Genomic DNA, 23,800 nt, shown 5'->3' with positions numbered 1-23,800 from the left:
CACGCCGACCCTCCTGTCTCTGATGACGCCTTCAACATCCAGATGGACAGTTCTTCAGTTCCCGAACGTTGGTGGTGTGTTCTACGTGACCTCTAGACTGGCACCACCAGCAGAAATATATCATGAATGAGTTGTATTCCTGACGTATGAGGAATACACACTGCTGTGCCGGACACACATTAACGGCATTCTTTACGATGAAAGGAAAGGTCTTTCCCTGGCAGATGCGGAAGAACATATAAAGAAAGTTGATGCAATGTCAGTTTGCCGAGGCGCCATAGGGAAGAATGAGCTTGCTGAAAGCCATGTCAGGATTACAGCCTCAGGTCTCGATCTCAATCTCAGGTGCCATGGAGAAGTCTTCTACAGTACAAGCTGCCAGTGCACGGTACCTGACAAAGGTGAGCCGATTGCATACGAGTCAGATGGAGAAGGGTCTCTAAATAAAGGAGTGCGCGCATACTTCGATAAAATATATGTGGTTGAGCAACCGGAAGCGCAAACATAGCGAAACAGCATTATTAATGTGTGCTTTTATTTGCATTAGTTTGTTCTGGTTTTCCACAGGAGTAGAAAGTGTCGGGCCACACGCATGAATATTGGATGCTTGAGCAAAATAATACACTATATACATATTCCATTAAAGCGATAAATTGTAGCCAGTCACGCACACACTTGTACGTGCGTACGTTATCAAGAAAGCGAGAAACTACGCGTGCGTTGTCTAGTCCAAGTAGGTTGTGCAATCAGCAGCCATGAGGAATGTGCGCCTTTGTCTTAACGTTAATGTTTTAACACACAAATAAGCAGGAATTGCGGAGGAAAATATTATTTTAAAAAAATTATGGGGTTGTACGCGCCAAAACCACTTTCTGATTACGAGGCACGCCGTAGTGGAGGACTCCGTAAATTTCGACCACCTGGGGTTCTTTAACTTGCACCTACGTCTAAGTACACGGGCGCTTTCGCATTTCGCCCCCATTGAAATGCGGCCGCCGTGGCTGGGATTCGATGCCGCGACCTCGTGCTCAGCAGCCCAACACGTACCATAGCCACTGAGCAACAACAGCGTGTTGAATATATTCTGTTAATGACAATAAGGTATACTAAGGTTCATTACTGGTAATTATTTGCAGGTGGAAAATGCCGACCGTGTGCCAAAGGAAGGCTGTCCATCATGAGGAGGAAGTATGAGCTGAGCCGTTCCGGCGCTACAAAACGCAGTCGCTACCGCCAACAGAAGAACTTGAGACAGCAGCACCGGCGACTAAAAACTAGACTATCGAACCTGAAAGAAAAGCTGCAGGCGATGACGAAACAGTGTAAAAGGGTGAAGCAAGCCACGTTTGAAGAAAGCATTGAAGGCATGCCTCAAAAGCAAAGAGAAGCAGCACTCCATTTTTTCCGTGCTTCCAAGCGAAAAAGCACCCGGGGCATGGAATTCACACAGGATTGGATTCTAGAGTGTCTGCTCATGAAGATGAAGAGCCCAAAGCTGTACAACTACATGAGGAAGAACAAAATTCTAGTTTTACCTAGTGAAGATACTTTAAGGAAATATTTAAGCTCGTATAAGACAGGCTTCGGTTTTTGCACAAGAGTCCTCAGGGCCCTGAAAGAACAAACCAGAGGGATGGACTCCTTTAAGAGGCACGGAGGCCTTCTAGTCGACGAACTGAAATTGTCGGAGCACTTGTCAGTCACATCTGCAGCCACAATTGAAGGTTTGGTAGACCTGGGCCGGTTTACACCGCCAAGAGAAAAATATGAGCCATGCGACCACGGCATGGTAATTATGTTTGCGCCATTCACAGGCAAGTGGACGCAGGTTCTTGCAGTGTTCGCAACACATGGAAACGTGAAAGGCGAGTTGCTTGCAAAGCTGCTGGTCGAGGCCGTATTACTCGCAGAAGATGTAGGCCTTTTCGTTGACTTCGTGACGTGCGACGGTGCCACGTGGAACCGCAAGATGTGGAAAGTGCTGGGAATTGGAGCGACTTCAGCCTCTATTAAGTGCAGAATGAGGCATCCGAAAGACGCTAGTCGCTACCTCCATTTCCTTTCAGACTTTCCACACTTGGTGAAGTGTCTGCGCAACAACCTGCTCTGTCACGACTTCGAGACTCCTGATGGCCTGGTACGTTTTCTACGTAACACCGTAACAGCGTCTTGAAGTAAACTTAATTTAGTTGAAAATTGCCGCTTGTGCCCCTCATTTAGTGTTTCAAGTGTCCCGAAGAGTCCACTCAAAAAATTAAAAGCATACATAACTCACATATGTCATGAAATGGCCTCTGACAAAACAAATGGCGCACAAGTACTCAAATGAATCTTGCTATTTTTGTCACTTTATCGCTTGGCTATGCACTTTTCGTCAATACAGGGCAACATTAATCAAGCAATATACTTTTTTTTTTTCGTTTCAGGTATCCTTAGACACCGTCAAAAATGTCTACGCCATGGATGGAAGCGCCGTGACACTTCGCGTGATGCATGGGATACGCGAGGCCCACCTGAACCCAAACAACTTCGAGAAAATGCGCGTCACGTACGCCTACCAGCTGTTCGGTCCCCAAGTAATCCGTGGCCTGCGTTTTTTCCAGCAAGATGTGGAGCAAGGAACGGGCAGTTGCATAGAGCCAACGCTGCGGTTTTTTGAGTGAGTTTGCCCAGTATTAGAGGTGGCCACAAGGGCAAAGCGAACGAGGTGATAGCTAAGATAGGAAAACGAACGGAATCGTGTAGATGGCGCCGAGCTGGGTTTTTACACAAGGCGCTCGGACGAGCGTATGCTGTAGTGTGAGTGTAGCGCACATATCGCAATTAACAAGTCTGTAAGGTCTCGACGTGTATCACTTTACAGAGCCCTGCTTGTTGTCATAAGGGACGACAGGCAAGTGCAGGCGGTCGCTAAGGCATTTTATTCAGTAAGTCACCCTGCAGTGCTTCCACTTGGACACTTCAGCCGGCTGAATCTAACTATTAGAACTGCGCAGTGTTATGGTAGGCACCGCGGACACCTCATCGCCAAGACCTTTCGTTCCCCTCCCGCATTGACCGGGAACGAGCTGGCTGCGCTTGTTAGCACGCCTGAATATACGCAGTTTCGAAAGTACAGCGGCGTGTCCAGAAGCATCGCGTTCATCGAGTGAAAGGGCAATTTTGTTTACACACATTCTGTCTCATTTTATAGTTGCTGGGTTTATTTTGTGGCAATTTTGCAACTTTCCGCGCCTTTGATCATCTGTGTACAAATTACGGTGTATGTATTTTTCTAGAACGAAATTATACGAGATGGTCGTGAAACTAAATAATGGAATGAAACACGTGGTTCCGCGCATTGCAGGCAGCATCTATGCATTGTGCGTTATTTTAGAAAATTAGACCACGCGTAGTAACGACACAAATTAAAAAAAAGGACAATAACGCGATGCATCTTTTTTTAATATTTTCTTTCTCTTTTATATATGCAGGATGGTCCACAGTATCATTACCATTATGTCGTCTCGGCACCCCAGAAGTGCGTTACGGATGAACTCAACCGCCGTCGACTGCCTCTCTGCCTTCCTTGCGTACGTGACTGAGTGGGAGACACACACGAAAGGAACACTGGGCTTCATGAGTCAGTCAACAGCAGCAGGTTTACGGGTCACGATCAAAAGCGCACTGCTGCTGTTAGAGTACCTGACTTTGAAAATAGGTTACAAATACCTTATGACTTCCAGGCTCAACCAAGACCCGCTGGAGAGCACTTTTGGTATAGTGCGGCAGTGCAGCGGCAATAATGACCACCCTACACCGCAGCAGTTCCTAGACACAATGTCCTGCATCAGCTTCTCCAACCTTGTGCGCTCGCCAGACAAGGGCAATGTAGGGCCCAACACGGTTCAAGCTCTCGTCTCCCAAAATGCGCCCTCGATCCTCGCCTCAGAAGCCGAGCATCGCACATGAACTTGCAAGCATTCCATTTGTAGGCAACGAAGAACTGCTCAACGATTTGTTAGAAGACGAGAACGACCATGCAGCTTATATCTCAGCCAGGAGTGACCGCAGGCTGGTGCACTACATCGGCGGGTATGTGGCACGAAAATGAGTCTTGCCAGTGAAGTGTACCGCTTGTGAAAGGCACTTGCTCGTTTCTCAAGAAGACGCAGGCAGCACCGTCGCCGAGCTCACCCTGCAGTGCGATTACGGTGGCCTTTTGTACCCGTCGTCAAGTTTGTTTGAATTTATAGCCTTTTTGGAGGACACGTTCACAGACTGTTTTAGCGCACGCCGCGTGCACTACAACAGTATTCTTGATTTGGTGGAAATTCTAAAAGGCAACAAAGTCAAGCTAGTGGGGTGTGAAGACCACTGCGTTCAGCTGACTGAGCGGATCATGGGTTTCTATCTGCTAACGAGGTTGCGCTTCTACGTCATAGCCTTGAACCGTGCACGACCGTCTAGGCGTAGATCTGCGCAAGAGAGAAAGCAGAGCAGGTGCTCATAATTGAGCCAGCCCTGGCTCTATATCATTAATTCATGCAGTATGCAAATCAGACTTGCACACATCCCAGAAGAAAATTCATCGATCACAATTACTTCATTCGAAAATGGTATTGATCGCGGTTACCAATTACGGCCCCACAAAAGTTATTGAGGAATTACTCAAAATAATGTCGCGTTGTCGTGACGACGTATAACAACATATACTCAAAAATCCTGACATCAAAACATTAATGCTTTATCGGGCGAACCTGTGCCCAGCAAAACAAGTGGCACTCAAAGCACAAAGACAGCGGTGAGCACATTCGGCGATCATCAAAATCTAATCTGCGAGTCAAGCGCGTCGGCTTTTACATATGACGCGTCGAAAATTACGGCCGTAATTGCTGGTGTCCACGTGCCTTCCAAAAACTGCTACACAATTCGTGTCGCGCATGCAGTCTGCTTATACAAGGCTTGGCGAGAACACGCACAGCAGATAGAATCCACGCTAACATTCATGTAAGTTCGACTTCGCGCAGGCGCGTCTAACGCTGAGTGACAACATTAATTTGTTAGCGGGTGAAATGCAGTCTCCGAGATAAGGATAAATGAGCACACGTGTCACAATTGATTGCCTCTACACTACTTTCCTTCGAACTTTTATTATATACTAAACAAACCGACCAGCTGGCTTGCCAGTTTCAGTGCGTCCTCTGCGGCTCATTGACACACATTGGGTAACTTCACTAGCCATATTGATTTGCGAAAATTTCGCCGGTCATCGTTTCTTGTTTTTGTAGTGAAGGCATGTACAGCGACGTTGAAAACTCATTCGATGTGCGCACGGGAAGGCAGGGCGGTAAAGTTGTGATGAAGGGATAACTTACGCACAAGATTGATCGTTATACTGGATCCAGCATCTAGATTCCAATCAATGAATGGTAGCGCTTCATTGCTGATGTGACTTAGAAAAGACGCGCCTGGTTAGCCCAAAGAAACGTTGACAAAACTCGCCCTTATGTGATTTCCGGGTATAATTTAATTAGGCGACATATCCTATACAAGTGTTCGATCGTCGCTCACCAACATCGGTTGAATTCGTTGGCCGTCATCTGGTAGAGTGTTCAGATGAGGAAACAAATACTTCATGAGCTCCCGGGTTTCCGTACCTGAACATTCACATCCGAGAGGCAGATGCGCACGCTATAGGTCTGAATTCTACTGCATTTCCCGGCAAATTTGCTCAGGCTAATTCTCAATGTCGCGTCACATGTCAGAGCTAGCTTGTCTTGTCAGTAAAATGACTCTTTACTATTGATTATTAATTTACAGTGAGATTTACTAAGTATATACAGTCGAACCTCGATATATCGAACAGCGCGGTGATCGCAAAATAGTTCGATATAGCCGGAATTCGATATATAAAATCACGTAGAAAACGCGTCAAAAACTAGCGCAAATCAATCAATGAACCAATCGTGGCGCAATAGATACTCACATGAAGCTTCAAACAAAGTATTTATTTTGTTCGCTGAAAGTACTGAAGCAGCGTAGCCTGCTTCATATTGGCAACCGCGTGCTTGACCACGGCGTCCTCAACATAGTCCAAACGGTCCACAAGGGACAGTCCAGTGCCTTCTATTGCGCCGCAGTAGCGGCGTACAACGGCCAAAGCAGCTACAGCCTCAGTTGCAGTCGGGAGCGGGGCAACATCAGCGCTTGCTGGATCAGCCTCGACAGCGTCTTCGTTTGGCCGCTCAGCAGTCACTTCTGCCGCGATATCCACGTCTGTTAACTCCGCCACTGTTCAGGTGCTGTCGTCACTGCCAACGAAGTCCGCAATGCACATGATGTGTGGCTCAGCACCGACAAAGCACTCCAACTGGCTCCCCGGCCACCTCGATCACGCGCGCACGGCGGGGGCAAGCCTCGCCGTGCGCGCGTGATCGAGGCGGCTTGCCCCGCCGTGCGCGCATAGGTGCGCGCGTGATCGAGGCGGCCGTGCTGGCTCCAAGCCGCCGCGTGTGTACGCCGCTACGTTCAAATGGCGCCCTCGGCGCAACCGATGTGGGCAGCTGTCGTACGGAGCAGTCTGGTACGCCGATCGCGCCGCCGCTATCTTCGAGAGTGTTGCGGGAAAGCTCGCCTCCTGTCAACAGAGCGCACTTGGTCTGGGGCGGCGGAGTTCGATATATCCATTTTACATCCGACCCCGTTCGAAATAAAGAATTAAAAATGCATGCGATTTTCCATGTGATATAGAAATTGTTCGATATACGCAATAATTCGATATATCCGTGTTCGATATATCGAGGTTTGACTGTACAAAGTAATCATGAAATTACAAATTTACCAGAAATTTCATTGATTATAATTAATTACTACAATTAATTACTTAAGTGTAACTAGTTACGTACAAGTCTGACGCAAATGCAGATAAAGCAAATGTCTGTTTCCTTGAGCTCCGTCGGCAGTGTTTCTAGTTGCGCGCCAGCTTTCCTTTCATTTGATCGCGATTTCTTTCCATTCAGACTGCGCTAATTCATTCTCTTTGGGACACGCTCTCAACCACACGCGCGCCTGTGCGCGGGGACACGAATCAACTATATATTGACCTTTGGCAACACATCAACCACCGGCGAAACATTTCCAGCCTGTTTTCCGCTTGCTTATCTTCTTCATCCATGCCTGTCTCTTGATATGCTGAAGTTTCCGGTCTCTCTGCTTAGAGCGCTCATTCTTGCATCCACCGCAGTGCTTTCAACAGCCACTTCATATGCTGCGTCAATGCGCGTTCTCATACGTACATACACTGAATGCACCCCAAGAGAAGTCTCCCATCGCTGATGGTATGCAAGAAGCATGCACTCCGGTAAATATCTTGAAAAGACAAAGTATTACGCCAATAAAGAAGGTTGTTCAAGAAATGTAGTCTTCTCTTGTTATTTAATTAAACCTAGCTCTACGTATAGATCTCATTTACATGCACTTTGCTCATGAAAACTACCATGTCCACAGTTTTGTTTACAGTTGGCAAGAATGAAAGCACAGGCACAATATCGCTTCTTTAGTGGTATTCGAACCTGCGCCGTTTCGCGGTCACCGAACGTCGGCTACTACAGCCCGTTTCTCCCTTTTTGCGTTGATGGCTTCGGGTAGCACAGCCAGCGAAGCAAGCGGAGCCCGTCGAGCCGGCGTCGGCAGGCTTGTGTATGCGTACGGGTCTCGGAGGCTATGTTTTATTTGAGATAGTTTTGTCCATTCCCGTGAGGTGGCACTGCAGTAATTATCGTTCAACGTTAAAAAAAATTATTTTGTTATTATTCCTGCATGTTATGGTTGGCTCTTTGTTGCATTAGATGGCAACGGAAGCAAGAATTAAGCAGCCGTATAGATAATATAAACATCAACGCATGAGGTATTAAAAAAAAAGAGAAAAATACTACGCCTTGCTGAGATTCGAACCCAGGTCTTTTACGTGGGAAGCAGACATTCTACCTCTGCACCAGGCCGCGTGAGTGCTACCGATCGCAGCGCCCCCAGCGGCGTTACGGTCGTTTGGCTTCACTTTTGGAACCTCGTTCCGGGCACTCTCAAATTCTAGGTCACTCTAGTCTCGGGTTTTACGAGCCCATGCTCCCCGCCTCTCTACTCACAAAACCTGGTGCGGCATTGCCTCCGCAAGGGAGAAGGAAAAAAAAAAAAAGACAGGAAAGGTCCCCACCAGCATTTTTCTCCTCCCACGCCATCTCAGGTTTTTGCGGGAAGCAAGCTGCAAGACTCTCCTAACAGGACAGTCAGTTTCTTCAGGTACATGAAAAATGCTATGTGCAGCATGCAATCGCAGTGTTTAAATGAATTTATTAGTTCCTCTTCGCGCTGCGTCGTCTGCTAGCTTAGAGCTCCGACTGCCATGACGGATACACTGAAATCTAAGAATCCTCGCTTTTTGGGATATGAGTTCGTAGTACTGAGGTGTTGTTAAGATGACACGGAAATTAAATAACGATCGTTATTCTGAAATGTTCGTTATTCTGAAATGTTCGTAATTTTGAAGTTCGTAATAGTGAAATATTTTTACATTGAAACTATAAGCAGTCGGCATGGGATTTCTTAAAAGTTCGTTAATCTGAAATGTTCGTTAATGTGGTGTTCATGGCAACGGGGTTTGACTGTACAACTCCACTGTGCAAACTGACTCGCCTTCCCCACCCTGCAAAAGTAGATGTCCAGCGAAGCCGTTGCAAAACCACCCCTACAACTGCTGAGGGGGGTATGCAATGTTTTATTGATGGTTCGGGTGCTTGTTTTGAGCTTATTCTTTATTGAAACATGCTGTTCTGTGTGTTTCATGGATGATTTCAGTGAACATGTGCACTGTTTACTTCACTCTGCTGAGCGCTTGTAGCCTCTGCCTTACGGGGTAACGAGCCATTGCTGATGATGACAGACGCTTGTTCCTCATTGAAAAGTATGCTGTTCTGTAAACTGTCTGGATTATTTGAGTGAATTTGCGCATTGTTCACTTCACTTTGCTGAGTGCTTGTAGCCTCTGCATTCTGAGGGAGATGAGCCATTCCATTTTTACTTGCTTAGGGGAGTATGAGCTATTGCTGATAATTTTTGTTCAAGGATGGACATGAAAAAATGCCGACCACCGAGAGAACTTCGTTGTAAAAAAAAAAAAAAAAAAAAAAAAAAAAAAAAAAACTATAGTTAATCTTGAGCCAATCACTTTGCCTTAACTCACTAACGGGCCATAAAGGGCTTTCTGCACAAATCACTAACAGGCTACAACTGTAATGTGTAATTTCATCCATTGTTGCATCAGAGGGCATTACACCAGGTGTTTGTGCAGCCATATTGTTCCAAGGCCCGAAGACAGCTCGGGGACAAAATCGCTTTTCAGTTTGGTTCTTAATACAGTTGAATCTCGTTAATTTGAATTGACGCCGTGGTCCCGTCAAAGTTACGTGTACGCCAATGTGCAAAAACACCCGGTAATTTGAACGCGCAAGCATTTGCGACGGTTAATTTGAACATACTGTGCTCCGACAATGGTCTCAGCAGCGAGCCAAATCACGTGGCGGCGCCTCTGACCAGCACTGCTCTGACCCCACCCTAGAGGAAAGGCTTACAAGAAACCGTGGTGGAAATTTGACCCTCTCTCGAATGGCAAGGTTGCCGTTTCTGCGTTGCACCATAATGGCCCAGCCACATCAGCGGCAAAACGTGTGCCGCGGGGGGGATCGGTCCTCGGTCGATTTTTCGTGGCTCGCCGAGGTTGCGAGGAGACCGATAAGAGTGGCCCCTACAGTGACATACACACAGGAAACTGGTATGATGCGGACCCACCCAACTACTCTATTCGTAGTTGCATCTGGTTAAGCCAGACCGTTTGTTTCGCACGATCGTCTGCTCACGTCAGCTCTCGCCCGCGCTCATTTTGGTTGGCTTGGTTTGTCTCATTTGCAGTTGTTTCTTTACAATGCCGCGTCTAAATCAAGACATCCCGATGGAAAGGTTGTTGGAGACAATGCGCCATATCCGATCCTGTACAACAAGACAGACCCTGAATACAAGGACGCGAAGGCGACACTGCAACAAAAGGGAGCACACCAACATGATTATGATCAGCGTCAACAACCTAGTCATCTCTATAAGACCTGACTCGCGTTAAGAACGCAGGACGAAGAAGGTAAACGCAGTGCCGATCTGTCGGCAGACGAAGAAAAAAAATGCGAGCACGCAAAGGGAAGCAGCAGCGGTGGCCCACTGTGGCCTCGGCAACTCCGCTGCTTTGGTGGCAGAGGTAATTAGCGTCGTCCAGCCAGCTGGTGGGAAAGCACATCCGCTTCCCTCCTGCCCTTCCTCACAACTATGCTCCCCTCGCCTTCCCTTGTCTCAATTCTCTGACCTTGGACGGTCTGCCCGTGCCTCCACGCGGGTGCTGCCAGCCCCGCCTGCCCGGGGCCAGCTTGCTCCTTGAAGTTTCGTTTTTTGCTGTTATCGGGAAGCGAACGTTGGCTGGCGTGGGCAGTTTCGTGGTCCTCACTCGCTGTGTGCTTGCGTGCCGCGATATTTCACGATTCGCACCGTTTGTGCATCGTGCTATGGTGCACGAATACTTCAAAAACAAGTTCTAATTTTTTTTCGAACTAATTTTCAGGCCCCTTCAAGCTCGAATTATTGATATTCGACGGTACTGACTGGTATGATACAAATGTGAAAAACTAATAAATTCATTTAAACACTGCGATTGCATGCTGAACATAGCATTTTCATGTACCTGAAGAAACTGACTGTCCTGTTATGTCTGATATGGCAAAAACTTTGTTTATCTTTAGACAAAGAGAATAAAAAATGTAACATTGCATGGTAGTTTTCAAGGGGAGTACGGTAGCGCGATTCAGAGACGGGACAAAAGAAGACACAAAGGGACACACACAGCGCTATGTGCTGTGTGTGTGTCAGCGCTGTGGGTGTCCCTTTGTGTCTTCTTTTGTCCCGTCTTTGAATCGCGCTACCGTACTCCCCTTGAAGATGCATTACCAACAAGCCCACATTGCAACCCTCGTGAATTGCATGGTAGGTTGGCATTTCGCTACTGCATCCAGGATTTATTTGTTATTTCACGGTATTCAACACTGACATCGTGGGTCTTTTTGGTATAGGAAAGAAACTTTGAAAGAAACCAAACAAGACATTTTGTCTCCCATACAGGAGTCAACCCCCCAATCATCTTCAACAAGATGTGTTTTCGTCGAACCATTGATTTTGACGGTCTATTTTTTATTGTCTGTGGCAACACAACAATGCAAATCAAATTAGTGGCCATTTTCTTGGCGGCTGACAGCAAGAATGCAAATAAACCACTTCTGTAGAGTTCTGAACAAATTCTGAAATGGATTGAAGGCAATGTGCAGCGTAACGTACAAGAGGCCTCACGAGGATATGGCAATAGCATTTTAAGAAGGAACAAAAATAAAACAGTTATAGCACACAAGACAGCAATGCATGTTAATTTAATGCACAAGCACAAATAGCCTCAGTGGGAATAGAGACAACAAGATACTCACCGTGTTGTACACAGAGTATGCTGCTAGGACATGGAACAGGGCTTGTTGCCTGGGGAACATAGGACAAGGACGTTTGTCACAAAAGAAGACAGGGTTCATATGCATCACCAGGAAAGAAAAAGACACTCTGTGGCCCAAACGCAGAGCTTCGATCCCAGCTGTTCTCAAGCCCCAGTGTGCGCCTTGTGCTTTGAAGCACGGTGGTGTTGATTTCTGTAGTGGCACCTTTTGCCTTGCAGCATTTTATTCCCTTTTGTGCTCAAGCAGTTTCTGCCTACTGATCTAGTGTTCATATCTATGGTTGAAAAGCTCTGCGAAGCACGACATGCAGGAGAAAAAGGTACGGCGTAATACAAAAGAAAAGACCGCAAGCACTAGAGCAGTGTGCCTAAAATGAACTGCAAAAGAGTTCTACCTTGGCCTGGTTGGTACATGTTGCCGAGGGTAGAGCAATAGCTAGGACTGCGAGAATATTCAATATCTTTGGATAGTCGGTTCAATATGATGCTGTTAACATTGGCTCGATCTTCCGTATTTCAAGTTTTCACAGTATTCCAAACGAATGAACATACATATTTTTTTCTCATACAAGCTATCCCTGAAATTGCAACACCCCGCAAAAAAAAAAAAAAAAAGAAATATACATATATATATATATATATATAAATCTGCACGTAGAACTTGTGTAAATAACTGCATAAAAAGCCTGCATCATTGCAAAAGCAGTCCATCTGCGGATGCACAAACAGTCCAAGTCGTATCTCTGGCCAACTGCTCTCTTTCCCACCTCTTCGGTGACAATGATGACGGAGAACTTTGCCCTAAGTGTTTTCACGGCAGCGTGAGCAGCACTGCCATGAAGCCAAACATTAAGTCGAAATTCACTTATCACCCACACCTACACTTTACTATTAAATTTTCGATGCAGCACTAAACAGTAACTTTGGCGGCCAACACCCGGTGAAACGGAGCTGGTTAGGCCTACACACCAAAGCAGGCATAGCAGTGGACGGTTTGGCGCCCATTGTGCCCGAGATGTGTGGACAAGACTGACGGCCGCAAAAGCAGCGAGAGTGCCCACCAAGTTCATATCTGCACTTACTGAACAGAACGGGTTAAGCTAGCACGTCGACGGAAAGCCTCAATCTGAATTTTTGCAAGACACCATAAACAACCAGCGTGGCAACGTCAAGGTCGCACTTCATAGCATTGTGGTGATGAATGACAGGCAGGTGGAGAATGGTCCTGTGGCTTCATCTACCGCAAAATCTTAAGTACAGTGAAACCTCGTTAAAGTGTAATTAGCCGGAGCTCGGAAAAAGTATGTACTAAACAGTAGTACTGCTTGACTGAAATAGCATGAGATCGCCCACTTACCTGCCAAAAACTGAACTCGGAGAGAGTGCGATGAAAGCAGAAAAAACGTGCAGCATTTATTCACTTTGTGCAACAAGAGTGTTACTTTCGTTTGATGCTGCGGGGGCCTAGCAGCAACGACAGTGGCCTCAAACTTAATGAAGCTGCGAGCCATACTTTTCAGCCAGCCCCTTCTTGGCAAGCACCCGCATGGCAGATTCCTCGTTGGCGTTGCATGTTCTCCGTGCATGTGGGCGGAAGCGCTGCAGAAAAGTTGCGGGGCGCCTTTTTCATTGCGGGGTGCTGTTCTCGTCACGACGACTGCATTCACGAGGCTGATGTAACATGTAGCTTCTACAGCTGTCGGGCCTGAATCGCCCGTGCTGTCGCTTTCTGTGCCGTCCTGATTACAGTTGTTAGGCGACACTTCAGCAATAACAGAGGCAACGATGGCGAGAAGTCGAACCTCGTAGCCAGCATCTCTTCGCAGTCGCAGCAGAGCTGCTGAGCAACATCTTCTCATTCCAAATGCCACACACCGTAGTCAACTGTAGATCCCTGTTGCGTACCAGCGCCGACTTCTTCGTGTCACATACGATAGCACAAACAATGTCTAATTTTTCTTCTATGCTGAGCACCCGACGCCTTTTTTATCCAAGCTTCGGCATGATGCGAGTCCTTGCTTGCACGATGCCACAATGCTCTCTGGCATGGTGCCGAAATGATGATGTAGCTTCACACGCAAAAGCACAGGGCACTTCGAGGCCTTTCTGATCTCTGAGGCTTGTTGTTCTGCCGGGACGACGCACCACCCCGATCAGGACGACACACCACCCCGATTACGCGACGAAAAGTGGAACCACTATGTGTTAACTGATGCGAACACAATAAGCTGGTACGGTTTATGTGGATACAAAACACATTATGTTCAATGGCCGTTGAGTCCGGGATCTCACTTTACTACTACTTTTAAAACTGCTTTTACTACTTTTTTTGCTGCTTACATTGTCCACTTGACATTCGTCATTTCTTCTGCTAGCATCGATATATTGTTGCATTCTTTATTGCATTTCTAAAGAATGCAACATGACGTGACTGTTTTACTTGGTCACGTCTGCCGTCCTTCTTGCACATTCACAAAGGATGATGATGCAAGCACTACTCACTTGACGCTATAGCGCTCCCGGAACATAATGTGATTCCGGTACGTCCTGTTGACGTCCAAGTCAATCTGCCGAATGTCTGGAGACCACAAGCGTGCACGCTCCCGCATCTCCTGCAATGGTGGAAGACGCGTTAAAGAGAGCGCCAGGTACGTGCGACTGTTCTTGCTAACTACTGGCATGGCATTCACACTCTACAGCAGTTTACAGTGCATTCACTTTAATACAGCAGAGCCTCGTTGATACGATCCCATTATGTACGATTTCCTGGCACCAACGTTGGCGATCAAGAACACAAACTCTGAGCCAATATAGTTAAGCACGTTTATTACCGGTTCACACGTTCACAGAAAACATGATGCTTCGGCACGAAAGTTTGGTAGATCGCCAAACTTTGATCCTGCAACACTTTTTCCAGCCGCTAGATCCCACGTAAACAAGAAAAGGCACGAGGCACGCGTGACTGAGTATAGTACCTGCTTGCCACAACAGCTTCTCCACAATACTCGCCTGCCCGTTCCACACGAAAACAATGGTGCACGTAGGTTTGTTATTCCGGTAACAGCAACTCTCCACCCGGCTCGTCGCACACCACATCCACAGTGATCGCCGCCAAGCCTACGGCGACAAGCATCTTAACGTATCTGTATAGCAATGCATGGTGGCGTTAGAAGTGTACTGCACGCTTTGAACAGGCAATAACCCAAATGCACCGTCGTTCTCTGCTGCATGCCACACAAAGGGAATGTCACCAATCGTTCTGGCAGCATCGCATTACGCTGTTGCTCTCCAGATCAATTTCATTTACATTTCCAGTCGCAGTCTCAAAACACTGCGCAATAGGAAAGAAATGTGTGTCTTGGTTTGTACGTTCGAGGTGCGTCTGCGCCTTGTGCTGAAACGATTCGCACCGAGTGGTCATGTCAAAACTTCTCGCCAAAATGCCCCGCTTGAAGAAGCTGCTAACCCAGGCCGAATTTGCGGAGTGCAAACATTAGCTTGCCGTAGCTGTAAAAATGACAATGCACATTTTGGGACCGCTCGAGCCCCACCAGTTCGGCTCAAATCGGCGTCTCGTGCTGCAAGGCTTCGTGCAACGCTTCGCATTACGTAGATGTCAACTACAGTTGAGTCTGTCAATCTTTTAGTGACTTCCGATCGCACGTTTTCTTGGTTAGTAAGTTTTCTGGTTACGTTTTTCCTTAAACGTATGAGCAAGGTTCCACAGCATAGTAGGCTGCTGTTAATGCAACTGCAGCTGTTTCGATCCCAACCAAAAGCCCCAGAGTGGTGTGCATTGGATTTGAGTGGACATTGTTTTCTAATTTTAAACCATAAGAGTTCGCTGCACACCTGACTTAGGGCAAAGTTTGAATAAAGTAAATGCTGCCAAGAAAAGCAGCAATGTAGCTGCACTTTTTTTTTTGCTCTCTTTTAATGTGGTTTGCAGAACGATTCGATCAATCTTGTTAGCCCTGTCAAAGTCACATTAGGTGAAGTCAACTGTACTGCACTTCGGTGCCTGCTTTGTCCAAAGTGCATTAGGAATACAGGTCTGCAGCTGTACACCACACGCACGTACGCACGCACACACCGTCAATTTTACTGAAACTGAATAGTTGCACCATCAGTTATTGATAGGGCGGAACATTGCAGACCTTACTCTGCTGTTACAAGCAAGAGACAGTGCTACCGTTTCAATCTGGCAGAACCTAGTCTCTCTCTGTGTAGGGCATTGATGCAGACAATGCACACGGCTGTTTCATTCCGGATAAACGAGGCAAGCAATGCCCCCATGCATGAATGCCATTCCCGAGCAATATTACAGCAGGAATGAGTAAGTGGTTTGGCCACAAGGGTTACTTATAGCTGGCATGTTTCCTTAGGCAATAAGTGCTTGGAACCAAGGACGTCACAGGATGGCACAGTTCTGCTTTCACATCACAGGGAGCCACGCAGTGCAGAAATGCACAAATGATGCGAGCATCGCAGCAATGGAACATGAATGGACTGCTGTTTTTCCCTAGACAAACACTAAAACAGTTAAAACTCATATTCGTTCGAAAGTTTATATTGTTATTCTCATGGTAAGGCGTAAGAAGAGAAAACGTAGGCCAAATATCTATTTGTTTTCTCAACTTCGCGCCAAGACCCCAGTGCCAGTATGCCAGCGTGATGTCAGAAATTTCAATGAATTTTTTCGTATTTGCTGTTGGGGCTGATTAAAGGTTCTTGAAGCCTGCTATGTGCATCGTTTGGCTCTTTAAGAATGCAAAATAGTCCCTCTTTACAGGCAAAAAATTAAGTCTGAGCAGACGTCAAAATCCATGACCTCGTGGCCAGCTGCTGCAGGAACTTCAAGGTGGCGTCACCACACTTGTTTAGCTTGCGGGTCTTTTCTGGCTGACCAAGCCACTTGTCAGGATCAGTGCAGCTTCTTTTGGTATTGTGAAATGGCAATTTACTAACACAGCTCAAATCATATTTTTCTTTAGTGTCCCTTTAACAAGGAAACGAACACCAGTCAATACTGAATAGGCTGGTCTCTGCTACAAAGCTGCTAAGTGGACTGGACTGGCTTGACTTCTAGATTTGCAGTGACCTTGTAGCCAGATCTAGCTTTCCTCTGCCGAAAATGAAACTTCAACGCTTTTATGGAAGTTGCAAAACATTGAATATGTCACCACTAACATTGATAACTTTGTTTTGAACAAACCACAGTTCGAAGAAATGCTGTTTGCCCCTTCCTTACACATTAGGCTGTGCAATGAACTAGAACGATAGAAAGCAATAACTTTTATTTCTGTGATGCATAATTCAAAACATTACTGTCTGAAATGGAAAATTTTGTTGTTTCTTCTGGTTTATTGCCTATAAGCCGGACCCACTTAAAATGATACCAGTTTTAACAATATATTGGTCATAACAATGAGAAGCTGCTGCACAGTGAACTTTTGTATGTTTTCCATGGTGAAATAACTCACTTACTACAATGCCCCGATGCTACATTATCGGTTATAATGATGAAGTCTGGCTGCTGGGTGTCCGTGCTGAAAGGTAGCGAAGTGCAAAATCCTTGAAAACAAAAAAAGAAAACAAGAAATTCCAGCTGCTGCAAGATGGCCCGCTGCCCCAATGGCCGCTGCGCGCTCATTTTCCAGCCTCCTCCGTGCGCCTCTCTCTCGTTGCCCTTTCACCCCTCCGAACACGAACGGGCTGCGCCCATAGCTCTACACCGCACCACCCTTCGAAACACGAATGGACCGCGCCAACTGCGCTGCTCCCAGATTTCTCACTGGCTGAGCACAGTTCTGCAAACAGCTTACTCGCTCGCGTTCGTCTTTGTTGGTCGCGTCGAAATCGTTTCTGGCTACGTGGTTTCTCAGCCTGGTTTGACACGCCACCGGGAATCATTGGCAAGGCACGACGTTACCGGTGAAAAGAAAATGCACGGCTATAGATTTAGAAACTAAGTGCTTCTAACTGATGACGCAATCGTTACCAACATGCTTGCATCAGATAGCGACAGTGACGACGGCAGCGATGGCACCGTAGGGCAGGCTGCCTCAACGTTGTCCTCACAGGAGGCCTAGCAGATGATTAAATCCATTTGGTACTTTCAGGGGTGGAAGCAGGCTTGAGCATATTGGAGCAGCTCATGGAGCAGTAATAATGCCATTCCGGAGCAGCTTTGGAGCACGAAAGTTATGTTTTGGAGCACAAAAATTGTGTTTTGGAGCATGTTTCTAGAGTAAAGTACTTGTAATAATTGCAACTTCACACTGACATACAAAAAAATGCAAAGAAAATCATTTTATTCAGCATTCAATTTGCTTGTTAGAATTACTTGTTAGATTCCAGCGCGGAATCTATCATTCTAATGCGCTCAAGCACCGCCGGCAATTTGGAATTCACATCAACGAGCAAAACGTTTCCAGTTTCCACTTTGTCCATGTCCTTCGATTTTACTCCTGTGCTGATGAGTTCCTCGGCACTGGTAAGTAATGCCTTCAGGGTGGATAGACGGCACTGCAGGGTGGCCTTTTCCTCTTTCAGCTTTTTTTCTTCGCTGCTTTCTGTCAGTGGCTCGTCACATTTCCGTTTGCGTGATTTTGATTCTTCTTCCATTTCAACGCGTTTGCGATAACCACTGTACGACTTTCCAACACACTTCAGGAGATCTCTAGTGATTGGCACCTTTGTGACGTCACCCCCATAACGCTTCAAGTATGCTTTCGTTTGACGAAGGCTTGACACACTTGTAATTGACAAAGAGGCTCGATGGTGAAGCGCCTGCTTGTTTTCGCTGAATCCTCTCTCGCAGTCTGCGTTGCCATGCGGCAAGGAAAGAACAGCCCTTACGAGCCTTCCCAGTCTTGGGTATTTGGGTTCGCCAGTGGGCATTTTTAGTGCAAACACATCAACCCAGTGTTCAACAACATTTGTTGAAACATCCCAGTCAGAAATTTCGCAGCAAAGGCGCAACCACTCATCAGTTAGAGATGATACTTCGCTGGGTGGCATGACTTGTGGCAGGGCATTCGCGATGTAGCGCAGTGACGTTGTGTAGTGGTCTCCTACTACACCAGGCTTCAAAAATCTACTGTGGAACAGCACTTTGTTGTCCAAAGGTAACCTTGAGACGAGGTACTTTGTGCAGGATATATAGAAAGCTCTGGTCTTGACATAGAAAGCCTTTTTCTGAGTTGGTGTCCAAAGCTACATTTCTTTCTCAGTATCTAAGCCAAGCTCAGGTTTCACTTTCCAGTTAGCTTGCGATTCAACTTGAACATTCTTCAAATGGAAACCAGTTACATCTACAAACGACTCCTGCCGCAAAAATCTGCCCATCAGCTGTTTGACCACAGCAACTATTTCATCATAAAATAAATGAAGAAGAGGCTCTTTGCTCTGAAACAAGGTTTGAAACTTGTCAAAGAGCTGGGCGGCATTCTGAACAAAAAGGAGTCGTGCTCGGAGCGTGTTGTCAGAAAATGCAGATGCGAGGCGATTGTGCCTTATAGATGAGGATTTTCTTGGTTCTGCAGCCTTGGAAAAGAAAGACTTCAAAGCATCATACAGCTTAAGCACACGCTGTATACTTGGTAATAGTGTCAGCCACCTGCTGCTTACGTGCCGCAGGAACTCCAGCTGTAGCAATCCAAGTTTCTGTTGGAGATCCTTGATGTCCGCATGTCTTGTGGCATATCTGAAGTACTGATGGATATCAGTGACAATACATTCAATCTCAGAGCAGAAAGTGTTGAGACCTGTGGCAAATGCGTTATGCATTTTATGAAGACTGCACGCCCCAATGTCAATCATGTTGGGGCTAAGTTCTGCTTTTATTTTACCCTTCAAGCTCTTCATAACATTTGGCCCATCAGAGAAGAAGCAGAGCATGTTATTTTTTGGAAGTTCGTTAAGTGCATCTTCAACACAGGAGAAGAGCTCATCTGCAGTGGCATGCCCCATGTGAAATGACTGAAGGTGCTCTACAACGACATCTTGTGCATTAACAGAGAAATACCGGATGAGCACATCCAGCTGCTGCACCTTCATCTCGGGCACTGGGGTCTCGTCGATCATTACGGTATAGAATACCTCAGGCTTTGCAAGTTCTTCAAGCACTTTGGCTTTAAAGTATGGTCCTAAGCCATCAGATATGATGTAAGATACTTTCTTGCGGCCACATTGGAAGGCTTTTGCTATCTGTGAATCAGGGAACATATTGGGGTATGTTGCTGTTGCCACATCTCCCAAAGTGTATGGGAGTGAGTTGGATACCACAGAAAGAGCGAAAACTGTTTCAGCTCTTGTAACATTTCCTTGCAGGGACAGTGACACCGCATTCTTCGTGAAATCTAGGGTGCTTTGGAGGATAGTGCTCTTGGTTAGGACCCCATCTTTGTTCCGATGTTTTTTTGCATTTTCGATGTGCTTAAGAGACGTTGCATGGCGCATTATTGCTGAGCTTCCATGTTGCGCGCAGTGCACTGTAACATTACAAAGCACACAAAAGCCATCACTGTCTTTTGCACTTGGCCGACACCAGAGGGATACGAGGTCCCCATTGCCATCCTTTTTGGTCAGGACGTCTGCGTTGAATTTGGTGCATCGTTCTGAAAAAGAGTAAAAAAAAGTTGCTCCTGGAACTGTGGTCTACGAAAGAATTTTCAGGCACTTGAGTTCCACAACTATACTAGGATCATGAATAAATATTTATGTCTAAAATGTGTTTGTAGAATACTTTGCAGCGGTTTTTTTTTTCTCGAAAGTTTAGACTGCACACGAGACAGCTAAATACTGCCCAGGGGCGTATTCTCAACATTCCATTTTCTATTTCGGATCCAACAAATACAAGTGGCACTAGCTTGTTTCCTACTGCATACTATATACCACGAAAAATCAAACAATGGCGCCACATTTTCGTCCACTGCAGCATGACCACCCAGCTTCGCTTTTAGACAATCCTGTCTGCGCTGCCCTCAAGGCTGAGCATTTAAGTTACATAACTGCTATAATGTAGCATTTTCTAGATTCGGTAGCTTCAATACACTTACTTTTGCTCATGTCCAGGCTTGCAGGCGACCAGCATCCAACGGCAGCAGCTTACAAACACAACACCAAACAGCTTCGCACGAAGTATCGGATCGGATCGGATTGGATCAGATCGGCTAGCCCACAGTGAGAGGAAAAATAACCCATAGGCTTTGCTAAATTTGACGGTAAAACATCGAAGTGGCCGGCGCGGCGGAGTTATGGCGCAAAATTGTGTTTTAGAGCAGGATGGTGCAGGGAAAGCAGTTTGGAGCAGGATGGCGCTAATGGCGCACCACTTCCACCCCTGTAGTTTGTTTTCGCAAAGGACCTTCCACTGCGCTATGTGGAGCCACCGGATACCTTGGAGAAGGATGTCGGCAAGCTTCGGGTAAAGCATGCAAGGCTGACGGACATAGGGTTTTCTTGTGCAAGCCAGCGAAAAGTACGTCGCTTGTGGCGATCTTGCCTCCGCGTTTCTTTTGGATTTCTCAAACTGACAGGCTGCCGTGGTTTTGTCGCATTTTTTAAAAGACCCCTTTGGGGCCCCTAAAGCAATGCCTCGGCGGTGCTCGCATATCGCTTGCCACCTGTGACCCCTCTTTGCAGTTGTTATAGCAGTGCCATTCTTTAACGTTGACAGCCGCAGCTTGTTACACGCAATCAGAGCGCCCAGGAAGCAGTTTAACGAGTGAAGACAATCAGCAGCCAGATGGAGGAAGGCCGTTTGGAGGGGCACTGGCCTCCCCGTCATTGTAGTTTTCTCACAGCAGCTCTGCCATCCCTGTGTTTTGATTTTTTCATGCAACCCAGTTATAACAATGGAAATTTTGTGGCACTTGAATGTCGTTATAAGTGGGTTCCATTGTAACATGTTTCACATTGATAAGATGGTAAACATACCCTAATTGATTGCACAGCGAACTTCTTTGGCCATGTAATTACCAAACTGTTTCCCAGTCTTGCGCTTCAGAAATGAGATGTGACAGGAGATGTAACAGGCATATTTGGGTAATCTTTATCAATTGAAGAAAATAAAGAAATCACCCTTTTCATGAACAACGGTTAAAGAACTGCCCTTCAAAATAAGGACAGATAATAAATTCAAGATTAAAAATCAGAAAAGCTTTTCTGAGAGGTGATGAGACTCAATGGCTACAATGGCGCAGGAAACAGCATTATGATACTCAAGGGTCATTGCTATAAAGGATGGGAAACCCACTGGGTCCTTACCAAGTACTTGCCCTCTTGCTCGGCCTTGATGCGAGCCACGTCAAGTAGCCGCAGCCACACCTCAGCTCGGACTGCATTGGGTATTCCCTTAAAGACACGCCGCCGCAACTGCAAGGACGAGAGAGGACACATGTAAGCGACACATCTTATCAATGCCCTATGGTCAAACTTAGCAGACTTTGGCTGAGTTACTAGAGCCTCCTTGTATATAAATGGCTTTATGCACGGAAAAACTCCAGCTCAAGCTACATGCATCAGTTCATGGTGGTGACATAACGATGGCATCTCCTTTGAAATTAATAAAGGGAAAAAAGACATCCACCTAACCGTAGCAATTGCTATGGTTGGTTGGATGTCTCATTTTTCCTTTTTGAAGAATCAATACGGGTTTCGTTTGTAGCAACTGCTACAATTGGGTGGATGTCTCACTTTCCTTTCATTAATTACTTCTCTCCATCTTGCACGCTTCCACAGAACTATTAGGCCAACCCCTTTGAAATTGTATGGCAACAAAAAGTTGCCTAGCCTGTATGAGCTACTCACACGTTACCATATCGTACATTGCCCTAGCTCCGATTTTATCCCGTAAAGTTACTTTTGCTTCTGATGATCTAGTCCTCATCTCTTTCCTGCACTCATTTTTTTCCCACTGGAACTTTAATCGTCTCTTACTTATCTCAACCACTGACCACTCTAGATTAACTACTTGTACTAGCAATAATTTTATGATTTTATTTATTTGTGTTGTTTCTTGGCACAAGGGCTAGGTGTGGCAAAAGAGCAGAGGCACGAATGTACTTTCAATAATCCTGTATACTAGGCTGTCAGCTTTTTTTAACCTCTTCAACAAACCTGGCAACCAAAAGCTGGCAACCAATAGGGGAGTAAAGGACCCGATGTGCCCAACCCCACAATCTTAGGCAAAGTTACACCATTTGGGGTGTATCTCTGCCACACAAAAATAATCATCATCTGCCTTGCTTGCGTTTCGTTTCTTGAAAACGCCCTGCCATAGCATTCCTGTCGGGAATGCTATGTCATGCTCATAATGCATGTACCGTTCGTTACTGGAAAGTGCCGGGCTCGCCGCATTAAAGAAAGGAAATGCGGACAAGACAGATGACAATTGTTGTTGTGTGGCAAAAGGGTGTAATTTTGCTTAAGAGTGCACCAAATGCTACGTAACCGTAGCACCTCTTTTCCCACTTGGCGTAAGTGTGACTCTAAAGTTTATAATTAACTATGTGATAAACACAGACGGAGAAAGATGCTAGAATGACAGCAACAAGACAGGTATTAGTGGTTATTGCTTGTGCAAATTTTCGTTCCCCATTTTCTCTCTCCACATTTCCCTCTCCCCACTTTTTCTGTGTAGCTCATGCGTTTGGCAATGTTTGGCTCATATGTTTGGCAAAAAAAAAGGGGCAGCGACACAAATAAAATCATCAGTTGATAGCTAGTTCTTGTTCTTGCATAGTCAAGGGTTAGATAAATATTCATCTGGTCAGGTAACATGAAGTTGCAGTCCCTAACCAAGTGAAGGTGGAATATCACAGATGTTTGCGAGCCCTCACATGTTCCTTGATTGTTGTGTTCATATAGGAGGTTGTGGCCAAGTACTGCACCAGGGTGGCCAATCCTGCTCTGGTGAGGGAGTGTGTTACCGGTTCTGGTCACCGGCATCAGGCCACACTCCAGGCCTGTTTATGCAATTTTATCAACACGCGGATTTTTTTTTTTTTTTTTTTTTTTTTTTTTTTTTTTTTTAATCCGGTGGAAAATTGCGCGGCACCGGGATTCGAACCACGGACCTCTTGCACGCTAGGCGGGTGTTCTACCTCTACGCCACCGCTGCATCTTCAACCAAAGGACCAGGCAGGATTCCGTAAAGGCTACTCAACAATAGATCATATTCACACTATCAATCAGGTGATAGAGAAATGTGCGGAATATAACCAA

At 46.1% G+C, this 23,800-nt stretch overlaps 2 protein-coding genes across 8 annotated transcripts in view; both read right to left on the bottom strand.

Annotated features, from left to right (window-relative positions):
- The window catches only part of LOC126519697 (USP6 N-terminal-like protein), a 242,522-nt gene that overhangs the window by 104,410 nt on the left and 114,312 nt on the right, over nt 1-23,800 (bottom strand). For all 7 annotated transcript variants that reach the window (XM_072285058.1, XM_050169056.2, XM_055065370.1 and 4 more), the window contains 3 exons: nt 21,842-21,949; nt 14,072-14,181; nt 11,550-11,598 (listed from right to left, as the gene is read on the bottom strand). In XM_072285058.1, the coding sequence (XP_072141159.1) occupies nt 11,550-11,598; nt 14,072-14,181; nt 21,842-21,949 (267 nt within the window). The remainder of the gene's footprint in view (nt 1-11,549; nt 11,599-14,071; nt 14,182-21,841; nt 21,950-23,800) is intronic.
- LOC126519704 (uncharacterized) lies at nt 18,346-19,847 on the bottom strand. The gene has a single exon (XM_050169066.2). It carries the CDS (start codon nt 19,796-19,798, stop codon nt 18,788-18,790), a length of 1,011 nt encoding a protein of 336 aa, XP_050025023.1. The 5' UTR covers nt 19,799-19,847; the 3' UTR covers nt 18,346-18,787.

Source organism: Dermacentor andersoni, chromosome 10 (genome assembly GCF_023375885.2).
Source record: "Dermacentor andersoni chromosome 10, qqDerAnde1_hic_scaffold, whole genome shotgun sequence".
Taxonomy (NCBI): domain Eukaryota; kingdom Metazoa; phylum Arthropoda; class Arachnida; order Ixodida; family Ixodidae; genus Dermacentor; species Dermacentor andersoni.
The sequence above is the reverse complement of the archived record's forward strand: the minus strand, read 5'-3'. Positions and strand labels throughout refer to the sequence as shown.